At 37.9% G+C, this 11,638-nt stretch overlaps 1 protein-coding gene across 3 annotated transcripts in view; it reads left to right on the top strand.

Moving 5' to 3' along the window:
- Positions 1-332: 332 nt before the first annotated feature.
- Positions 333-11,638, top strand: part of RAB3GAP1 (RAB3 GTPase activating protein catalytic subunit 1) — a 115,177-nt gene continuing 103,871 nt past the window's right edge. For all 3 annotated transcript variants that reach the window (XM_039229944.1, XM_039229943.1, XM_039229945.1), the window contains exons 1-3: positions 333-387; positions 488-543; positions 6,564-6,639. In XM_039229944.1, the coding sequence (XP_039085875.1) occupies positions 370-387; positions 488-543; positions 6,564-6,639 (150 nt within the window). In that variant the 5' untranslated portion in view covers positions 333-369. The remainder of the gene's footprint in view (positions 388-487; positions 544-6,563; positions 6,640-11,638) is intronic.

The following is an 11,638-nucleotide window of genomic DNA, read 5'->3' as shown; positions in this document are numbered from 1 at the left end:
AGGGGGAGAAGAAGGGCAGAAATGGTGGGGGAAAGGGAGAGAGGCAAGCCATGAGAGACTCTTGAATGCTGACAAAAACTGAGGACTGATGGGTGTGGGGGGGAGGGGGGGATGGGCATGGAGGAGGGCACTTTGGGGATGAGCACTGAGTGTTATGTGGAAACTAATTTGACAATAAACTATTTGTAAAAAAAAAAAAAAAAAAAAAGACTTCCGGACAGGACTCACTACCAGGGGGCGGTGCTGCGCCAAGGCCCCGCTCAGGCCCCGCCCCACTCCCTCCCCTGCTCCCCGCCCTCCTCTTCCCCTTACCACAGAGCCCCGGCTTTCTTCCCGGCATGCCTAGCGCCCTTCCCGGCGCTCCTCAAGATGGCGGCCGACAGTGAGGTGAGGTGATTGCTCTCTTTCCATCCCTGTCTGTAAGTTTGCTCTTCCGTGTCAGCGCCCCGGGGCTCAATCTGTTTTTCTTTCCTTCCCTCTCCCGTAGCCCGAGTCCGAGGTTTTTGAGATCACAGACTTCACCACTGCCTCGGAATGGGAAAGGTGAGTGAGTCGTATCATTGATTATCAGTGCCTTGGGCCCTGGAGTCTCCCTGCCTATCCCCAACATAGACCACATGTGATACTACTTCTGAGGTCAAAGACCCGCGAGCCCCCCAGCTCTGCGGTCTCTAGGCAGCTGTAAGCCTCTTCGCGTCTGACAGGCCCGGGCCCGCCCCCATCAGCCAAACACCTGAGATGCGGCTTTCAGAAAAAGTTTTGTTTACCCTGGGAGCGCTTTCCTCAGACTTTGGTTGTTGCCCAGACGCAGTAACAATGCCCGTGGCGACCACGTCCATTCGTGTTTTCATTTCCGTTTAACACATTTTGTGATCATAAGCAGTACACTTCGCAGCTGCTTTTTTCCTCCTGTGTGTATCGCATACCCTTTCCTGGAGGAGGCCTTCATAGTGATGGTGGCTGTTCATCTGCCACTCTCCACCATCTCCATCTGGTCTTTTCGAATAACCTTTTAAGACAGGCTGCAGAAGGCTTTGGAACTCTTTGATTCATGTTGTTGCATTTCAGTGGGTGATGTGCCCAGGCTTCCTTTGCGTTGCCGACCTCACTGAACAGCTGAGAGCAATTGTTGGAACATTGAAATTTAGGTGAAAGCGCGCTTTGTGGAGAAGTGATAGCTTACCTTGAGAAATTTTCTGGTCTGTGTCACAGAGACCCTTCTGAGTGTCAGGTCAATATTTAGTTTGTTGCAACATTTTATAATCTTTCTGGTTGGAGAGGAAATTTGTACATGTTATGACATTTAGATGACGTAGTAAAATATAAAAGATCTCTCCTGGAATTATAGTTTGACTAGTGGTGCCCTCCAAAACAGAAAAGTCAGTAAGACATAACCATACTGGCAAGGCTGTATTGAGCAGGTATTCTGTGTCCAGGATTATTAATATTAATGTAAAAGAACAAAACAAAACCTTTGATCCATGTGGTAGTTTTTAAAATTTTTTTTTAATATTTATTTTATTTTTGAGGCTGGGGAGGGGCACAGAGAGAGGGAGACACAGAATCCCAAGCAGGTTCAGAGCTGTCAGCACAAAGCCGGACTGAGGCTCAAACTCATGAACCATGAGATCATGACCTGATCTGAAGTCAGTTGCTTAACCGACTAAACCACCCAGGTGCACCCTGGGATTCTTTTTTTTTAGGTTTATTTGTTTATTTTTAGAGAGAGAAAGAGAGAGAGAATCTGAAGCAAGCTCCAGCCTTGAGGTGTCAGCACAGACTCCCACACCGGGCTGGACTCCACAGACCGTGAGATCATGACCTGAGCCGGAGTCAGACGCTTAACTGACTGAGCCATCCAGGCACCCTGATCCATGTGTTAAAACAGTAAATGGTTAAATTGTAAGCCAACTGATATTAACTATAAAAATAGTAGTTTAAAGAAAGATGATATAATGGAGATATTTTCATAGAAAAGATAGGAAATGAGCTTAGCCTTGAAAGTGGGAAGTGGTTGGTTCAGCATGAGAAGATACTAGCATGGGCAGAGACAGGTGAAAAAGAACCTTTGGGACTTAATGAAGAGGTCTTCACTGGAGTGAAGGATATCCATTCAAGGGAAGAAAATAAGATTACTGAAATAAGGCAGGTCATGGGACAGTCTCCAAAGATAAGTAAGTAAAGGAATCTCTGGACTTGGTACTTTCAGAATCATGGTTTCTGATCATGCGTGGGGTGGGCCTAAAAGTTTGCATTTCTAGCAGGTTCCCAGGTGATGCTGATGTTGCTGGTCAGGAGACCACACTTTGAAGGAACCATTTAAAATGAAGGCTAGTGACTTACTTTGATCAGTAGTTAGGTTGGTGATTTAGAGACAGAAAAGGGAGAGGATTGGTGGAAGGACTGTAAGATATTTCAAAGATTTTTAGATAGATACACTTGATGAAATGTTAGAGTAGAAAGAAACATGCAGCTGTAGTTTCTTGCCTGAAAGAATGAAGAAAGTGGCAAAGTGGAAAGAGTGCAGTTTTAGATCTGTTGAATTTGAAATAACTTGATGTCTTGAAGGTAGTTAGAAAAATATAATCTGAATCTTGGAGGGTAGGGTTGAAGAAGCAACAAGAGTATCAAATGAAGCATTTCCTTACCTAAATATTTAAAATATCCTAAAGTGTAGTATTAACTCCATTATCTCCTTATATGGAAATAATTGTTAACACGGTTATGAGAACTACTACCAAGTAGGAAATTTGGTTTTTGACTTTTATACTCTTGTTTCTAGAGCTAAAGTAGTGTTTTACAACTCATGGGAAAATGTTAAGACTTTGGAGTCTTTTAAACCTTGAGTTTAATGTGTGAATGAAAGTTCTTGTTAGTATGTTAGGAGCCATATAGGCACTTTGTTCAGAGGACTGAATACAACCCCCTAACTTTTAGGGATGTCTGGGTCGCTCAGTTGGTTGAGCGTCAGACTTCAGCTCAGGTCATAATCTCACGGTTGGTGAGTTTGAGCCCCGGATTGGTGAGTTTGAGCCCCGCATCGGGCTCTCTGCTGACGACTCAGAGCCTGGCGTTGGCTTCCGATTCTGTCTCTCTCCTTTCTCTTTGCCCCTCCCCCACTCATGCTGTCTCTCTCTCTCTCTCTCTCAAAGATAAGTAAACATTAAAAAAAAAAAGAACCCTCTAACTTTTTAATCATTTGTCCTTTGCAGAAATATTATTGAGTGCCCATGTGTCAAATACAGTGCAGAACATAGGGCTGTGATCAATAAAAACAGGCAATTCCTGCTCTTAACTTACAGTCTAATGGAAGAGACAGACATGAGTCAAATTATAATACACATAAATCTGTAATTACAATTGAAATAAGAACTGAGAAGGGAAAGAAACCTGGTTTTATGAGAGCATATAAAAAGGAACCTAACAGAATGAGCAGACAGAGGAAATGACTCTTCAACTGAGGTCTTGAGAGCTTTCAGGGATAGTTACTCAGTTTTTTAGTCAAATCTCCATACTTCAGTAGAGTCCAATTTTTTTCTCTTAGCTAGTAACTGATAGAATTCATAAAATAAATACTTTAATGTGTTCCTTTTACTGCGAAAGCAATATTATTTTAAATGATTTTTATAATACTTCACAGTAGAATAAAAAAGAAAAATCTAAGAAACCTGTAATTTTACCAACCAGGAGATAGCTACTGTTATTATTTTGAGAAAATTTCTTCTAATCTATGAATGGGTTGTAAATATTCTGTATCAAAACATACTTATTTCTGTACCTTCAGTTTTTTCGTTTAATATATGAGATGAGCATTTTCTTATTTCTTCATATAGTCTTCAAACATGATTTATTATGGATGCATACTGTTCCATTCAGTGGATACACCATTAATTTACAACTTCCTGTGCACTTGGACAATTAGATAGTTCCCAGTTTTTTACCTTTATATATCCAGTGTACATTTCACTTGCAAATTTTTGCTCACATGTGGATACATTTATAATTTTTATTTCCTTTCTTTGTAAACCTTTAACTTATTTCTAGAGCATTCATTTTCAAAACTGATAATTAACCTTTTGACTGAACCGACCAGTAGTGAATTAGTATATTAATAGTGCCTTTAAATTTAAAGAGGATTTAATTACAAGGTTTATTTAAATCATAAAAACTCTGATTTATCATTACTATCATTACTGTCTTACAACAGATGTAAATATTAACTGATACTGTCACTGAGGGAGAAAACCTGATGGCTTTGAATATATTTTGACTAGAATTAACGGTAGTACTCTAGTAATATGATGTAGGTGTTTTAGGGGAGCAATTTTGCTATTAGATTACATCATACTTACATAAGAAGTTAGCTTTTTAGAGTAGTAAAGGCCTTCTGAGAATGTCTTTTAACAATACTACTGAGATTTGACAGTTTTTAATTTCCTGATTGATCATGTTATTAGTCAAAATTCATTCTGTTTTTAATAGGTGTGCTTCATCAGTAGATTTAAAGATTAGATAGTGATTACTATTAAAATCTGTCAGTTATTCCTTAAAGCTGACAAATCTACCTGTAGTTTCTTGCTATCTGTCCCTTAAAACATGTTTTGTTTATTTTTTGTTTTTTTTTAGTTTTATTTTTTTTTAAGTTTTTTACTGAGAGAGAGAGAGAGAGAAAACGCAAGTGGGGCAGTGGCTGAGAGAGAGAGAGAATCCCAAGCAGGCTCAGCACTGTCAGTGCAGAGAATGATGCTGGACCGGATCCCATGAACAGTGAAATCATGACATGATCCAAAATCAAGAGCCAGACACTTAACAGACTGAGCCATCCTGGTGCCCCAAAACATGTTTTATTTTAATGAGCAAATTTCCTGAATGTTTTCTTTTTGAGGGAAGAGGGAGGCAAATCATTTCCTAAATATCCTCAAAGGAAAAGTTAAATAGATTAGTTATTTTGAGGGTAGGGAAAAGATTATTAGTTTCATAATTATCTTTAATAGTATCCTTTTAGTCTGTTAGTTTTTACTTTTTTTTTTTTGATGTATGTTTATTTTGAGAGAGAGAGAGCGCGAGCGAGTGCAAATGCGTGCTCGAGCATGCACCTGAGAGGGGGAGGGGCAGAGAGAGGGAGAAAGAGAAGCCTAAGCAGGCTGTGCTGATGTTAATTCAGAGCCCAACGTGGGGCTCTATCTCCTGAATTGTGAGATTGTGACCTGAGCAGAAATTGAGAGTTGGTCACTTAACCAACTGAGCCACCCAGGCACTTCTGTCAGTTTTTATTTCTGCTCCAAATTTATTATATACATTCTAATACAGAGATTTATTAATTCTTTTTTTAAAATTTAAAATTTATTTAGAGAGAAAGAGCATGAAAGGAGAGAGGGAGAGAGAGAATCCCAAGCAAACTTCATGCCTAGTATGGAGCTGGACATGGGGTTCAGTCCCACAACCCTGGGATCATGACCTGAGCCAAAATCAGGAGGTGGATGCTCAATTTTCTGAGCCACCCAGCTGCCCTGAGATTTATCAAGTCTTAATTTAACTTTTATAAAAGCAGATTGCCTTTGTTTGATAAGCAGTAGACTTTAAAAGAGTCAAAATTCGGAATGCCTGGCTGGCTTGGTCAGTAGAGCTTGCAATTCTTGATCTTGGGATTGTGAGTAAATAAAATTTATTAAAAAAAATCAGAATTTAAGAATTTTTTTTTTTTTTTATGTTTTTATTTATTTCTAGGAGAGAGAGAGAGAGAGACAGCATGAGCAGGGGAGGGTCAGAGAGAGAGGGAGTCACAGACTGAAACAGGCTCCAGCCTCTGAGCTGGCAGTCAGCACAGAGCCCGACGCGGGGCTCAAACCCACGAACTGCGAGATCATGACCTAAGCGAAAGTCGGACGCTTAACCGACTAAGCCACCCAGGCGCCCCCAGAATTTAAGAATTCTTGTGTTATACAGCATTATTTCCACATTTATTTTACATCTGTGAATTAGACTAATAATACTAAACTTATTGAGCCTCCTCTGATAAAAATGTTGAAATATAAAAAATATTTTTTAAGGGTGTTTTGGTGGCTCAGTTGGTTGTGTCTGACTTTTGATTTTGGCTCAGGTCATGATCTCATGGTTCATGAGATTGAACTCCATGTTGGGCTCTGAACTGTGTGTGGAGCCTACCTAATGTTCTCTTTCTCCCTTTCTGCCTCTTTCCTATGTGTGCACTCTTTTTCTCTCTCTCAGAATAAATTAAAACAAAATACTTTTGGGGCGCCTGGGTGGCTCAGTCGGTTAAATGTCTGACTTCGGCTCAGGTCATGATCTCACGGTTCGTGGGTTTGAGCCCCGCTATGGGCTCTGTGCTGACAGCTAGCTCAGAGCCTAGAGCCTGTTTCAGATTCTGTGTCTCCCTCTCTCTCTGACCCTCCCTCCCTCGCTCACTCTCTCTCGCTCAGAAACAAATTAAAAAAAAAAACCATTAAAAAATTAAAATACTTTTTTAAGGAAATTGTATAACAATAGTTAGAAAAAAAAAAGTGCTGTTACATGTTTAGAAAGTTTTTTTTCCTCCTTCCTAGGTTTATTTCCAAAGTTGAAGAAGTCTTAAATGACTGGAAACTGATTGGAAACTCTTTGGGAAAGCCACTTGAAAAGGTCAGATATATTTGCTGGTGTCTCTAAATGAGTATTTACTTTGAAACTTTTAGTTTAAGCCCTTTACTGAATTTGGTACATTTGAATTAAATTTTTTTTTTAAAGTTATTTATGATCTATAAACATAAAGCAGCATCTGGAAGAGCTTGGATTTGAATCTGTGACAAAAAAACAATGTTAGACATTTGTGAACTCTTTTTAAATAAAATTTTATATGTATAATGTCATTCTTCGTGAGTGATTTCTGTTTCTTCATGTTTACTTCTCTCTTGCTTTCTCCCTTAGGGTCTTAGAAAATCTTTTTAAAAGTTTTTTTTTTTCTTTTTTTCTTTTTTTTAGCTAGTCAAAGAAACACTGCAATTACCAACTTTTTGGGTAGAGTATTTTGCTTAACTAATGAGGACAAATCTTGGTCTTAACTGATTTGCTGTTGTTAGCAGCTTTTTCACTCAATTTTTGTATTTTACAGTACCATTAAGAGTGTTTGTTCTCCCCCCTCTTTTTTAACCCTGTGGATATTTTGAGGATATTTAAGAATCAAGAAGCTATTCAGAATTGAGGTAGAACTTTAAGATATTAAGATAATCTAAGAAAAACCATGTCCCAAATATTTACTAAAGAATGCATTCTGAGAACAAATCTAGATTTTCTTTTTTTCACTAACAGACACAAACAATTTGATTTTAGGCTTATGTAGATGCTTTGTTTTGTTAGATAAACTAAAACATTTTTTAAAATATTTATTTATTTTTGAGAGAGAGAGAGAATGAGTGAGTGGGGGAGGTACAGAGAGAGAGGGAGACACAGAATTCAAAGCAGGCTTCTGGTTCTGAGCTATTGGGACAAAGCTCAACACGGGGCTCAAACTCACAAACTGTGAGATCATGACTTGACCTGAAGTCAGATGCTTAACTGGCTGAGCCACCCAGGTGCCCCTAGATAAATTTTTTTGAAGTAAAATTGATCATTTTTATTATAAGTCTATTATTAACTGCAATTTATCTGTCTGTAAGAAACTCTCAATTCTCAATATTCATGAGGGTTTTTAAGCCTTATGGTGATGTTAACAGAATTTGAGACTATCAAAGCGTCAGGATTTTCTTCTTTATTCATATAAATAAGAGCAGAAAAAGTAACACTGCATATATAGAAATCACACATCATTAAAAAAATTATACACCATTTAAAGATCTGCTGAAATATAAAATGATACATTAAAATATTTTTAGGATTATACTGAATAAAGGGAAAATGAAGTTTTCAAACACATATCCACTTGAAACAAATATATAACAGCAACTGATAAAGATAACAAAATTAAGGGCAAAACAAGGTGGCTATAACTGGAATGGGCAGTGATTTGTACCACCAAAAAGAGAGCTAAACTGAGTATTTGTGAGCTCGGATGTTATATTCTTTAATTCTTTGATCTGCACATATTTAGAGTATCTCCTCTGTGTCACATTTAAAGAAATAGTGAACAAGGCAAGATCTGTGTTGCCATTGAACATATATTCTGATGAGGGAGAGGAGTAATAAGTAAAGAAATAAGATTAAAATTTTAGATACTAAATTCAGTTTTGGGATATGAACTGGGTAATATATTCAAAGTGGATAGCATACTCCCAGGCATGTAGTGGGGGCTAAAGAAATGTTAACTCTCCAATCCTTTTCTCCCTATAGACAGTAAATGAGATAGGGAAGACATGAATAGATTGCAAGGTGAGCTATTAACTATGATGAATAAGATAAAGAAAATGTCAAGGACAGGGTTCAGTATATAAAAGAAAGTTTAAACTGCTTGAAGAGATTTTAATTCACATGTAGGATAGTGATTACCTAATCTCTTCCTCCACTGATGGGGAATTAAGAGACTGTTTTTTTATAAATCTTGAATTATGAGGGACCTCTGGGTGGCTCAGTTGGGTAAGTGTACTTTGGCCCAGGTCATGATCTCACCCTTCGTGGTTTCGAGCCCTGCGTCAGGCTCTGTGCTGACAGCTAACTCAGAGCCTGGAGCCTGCTTCAGATTCTGTCTCTCCCTCTCTCTCTGACCCTCCCCTGCTCATGCTGTCTCTCTCTCAGAAATGAAAAAAAATTAAAAAAATTAAATCTTGAATTATGAAAAATTTCAAACACTTGTAAAGTAGACAAAATAGTATGATTAACCCCCATGTGCCCATCACTCAGTTTCAACAATGTTCTGCCATTTTCTTCTTTCAGTAGTATCTCTCTCAACTCCCATTCCACACTAGATTTTTTTAACTTGTTTTAAAAATAAAACTGACAGATTGCACAAAACTTTACTTTTGACAAATGTTTGTATCAGTGTAACAACACTCCTTTCTCAAGATACTGAATGTTACTGTCACCCAAGAGAGGTCCATAGCGACCTTTTTCAATTAATCCCCATGCTCCTTACTCATGTCCCCCAGGCATCTGCTCTTCTCTTTCTTTTAAATTGTAGATTACTTTTGCCTTCATCTTGAATTTTGTATATATGGCATCGTATATATTTATGCATGACTTCTATACATAGTATTTTTGACATTATTCTAGAATATTGCATGAATCACCATTTTTTTTTTTATTGCAGAGTGATACTCTGTTGTATGAATATAGTACAGTTTGCTTGTTGACAGACATACTGGCTATTATGAATAAAGCAGAACATTCTTATATGAGGCCTTTGGAGGTGTATGTTTTTATTTCTGTTGAGTAAATACCTAGGAGTGAAATGACTGGTCATAGTATAGGTATATGCTTGACTTCTAAGAAACTGCTGAAGCTTTTTGTACCATTTTATCCCCCTACCAGCAATACATACATCAGAGTTTGGGTGACTGCATTCTCACTAGTTGCTTATTTTCACTCTTGAGTTTGTAGTTTGGGGAATTAATTTGTATTTCTCACTCTGGTTTTCATTTATATTTCTTTAGTGAATATTAGTATTGACCACCTTTCATGTGCTTATTAGTCATTTGTTTGCCTTTGTGAAGTATCTGTTCAAATTTTTGTCTATGTTTTAATGCTTATTTTTTTAAAAATTTTTAAGAGAGATACACATAGATTTTGAGTGGGGGAGGGGCAGAGAGAGCCAGAGACACATAATCCAAAGCAGGCTTCAGGCTCTGAGCTGTCAGCACAGAGCCTGATGTGCAGTTAAAACTCATGAATCGTGAGATTCATTCATATGTTGTGAGTTTTCATTGAGTTGTAGGAGTCTTTTAGTTCTTTTAAGCAGTATTCTGCTACTTAAGTCTTTTCTCAGATAGTTTTGCTAGGTCGTGAAGCTACTTTTTTAAATGTTTCCTTCTATAGGCTTTATCATTTTAGCCTTTTAGGTCTATGATCCATTTTGAACTAATATTTGTATATGAAGTGAGGAATCATAGTTCAGTGTTTACATATGGATATCTTGTTCTAGAACTCTGTGTTGAAAACACTTTTCAACATTAAATTGCTTTGTCACCTTTGTTAGCGATGTAGGGAGTCATCTTCTGGGATCTGTATTCTGTTTCATTAATCTGTTTGACTGTTCTGATGTCAGTACCACATTGTCTTGAATACTGTAGATTAAAGTTTCCCAACCTTGGCATTATCAAAATTTTGGGCTAGATTGTTATAGGGCTGACTCATGTAGTACAGGATATTTAATAGTATCCCTGGCTTCTAACTATTAGATGTCCAGCACTCTCCCAAGGATGGCAACTAAAAATGCATCTAGACATTGCTACGTGTTCCCATGAGAGGTTACATTGCCCTCAGTTGAGAACTACTGAATAGCTTTATATTAAGTTTCTGTAAAAAGAATTATGATTATGCTGGAATTGGTTGAATTTGTGTTCAATTCCTAGACTACTCTGGGGAGAAGTGACATTCTGACATTCTTATTTTTTTGAGAGAGAGAGAGAGAGACAGTGTGAGCAGGGGAGGGTCAGAGAGAGAAGGAGCCACAGAATCAGAAGCAGGCTCCAGGCTCTGAGCTGTCAGCACAGAGCCTGATGCGGGGCTCGAACCCATGAACCGTGAGATTATGACCTGAGCTGAAGTTGGACGCTTAACCACTGAGCCACCCAGGCGCTCCCCATTTTGACATTCTTGAACATGACACATCTTTCCATTTGTTTAAGTCTTTAGTTTTTCTCAACATGTTTTAAAGTCTTTGGTGAAGGTCTTATGTATGGTTTTAAAAAATTTTAATGTTTATTTTTGAGAGACAGAGAGGGAGGGGCAGAGATAGGGGATCCCAAGCAGGTTCTCTGCTGTCAGCACAGAGCCTGAGGCAGGGCTTGATTCCATGAACCATGAGATCATGACTTGAGTGGAAATCAAGAGTCGGACGCTCAAAGGACTTAGCCACCCAGGCGCCTGCATATCTTTTCTAAAATATGTTATTAAATATTTTGTTATATGTAGTTGTAAATGGAATTGTTTTTTAGTTTCATTTTTCATTTGTTTGTTGTTAGGACATAGACATACAAAAGATTTTATATGTTGACCTAAAATTTTTATTTGAGTATAGCCAACGCATATTAGGTTAGTTTTAGGTGTACAACATAGTGATTTGACAAGTTTGTACACTATGATGCTCACAAGTGTAGCTGTCATTTGTTACCATACAACACTCTTACGGTATCATCAACAATATTCTTATGCTGTACCTTTTATTCCTATCACTTAATTCATTCCATAAGTGGAAGCTGGTGTCTCCCACTCCTCTTCACCCATTTTGGCCAGCTCTCAACCCACCTCCTGTCTGGCAACCATTCTGTTTGTTCTCTGTATTTTTAGGTTGTATGTTGACTTTATACCTTGAGAACTGGCTAAAGATTCATAATCTTATTGTTAATTCATCTGCATTTGCTACACTCATAATCACCTTGCCTGCAATTAGGAATATTTTCTTTACTTTTCAGGTTTTGTACCTTTTAGTTTTTATTGCTGTTGCACTAACCAGGACTTTTTTTTTTTTTTTTTTTTTTTTTTTTTTTTTTTT

Source organism: Hyaena hyaena, unplaced genomic scaffold, assembly GCF_003009895.1.
Source record: "Hyaena hyaena isolate Hyena2069 unplaced genomic scaffold, ASM300989v1 scaffold_41, whole genome shotgun sequence".
NCBI classification, from domain to species: Eukaryota; Metazoa; Chordata; class Mammalia; order Carnivora; family Hyaenidae; genus Hyaena; species Hyaena hyaena.
This window is presented reverse-complemented; position numbering and strand designations above follow the sequence as displayed.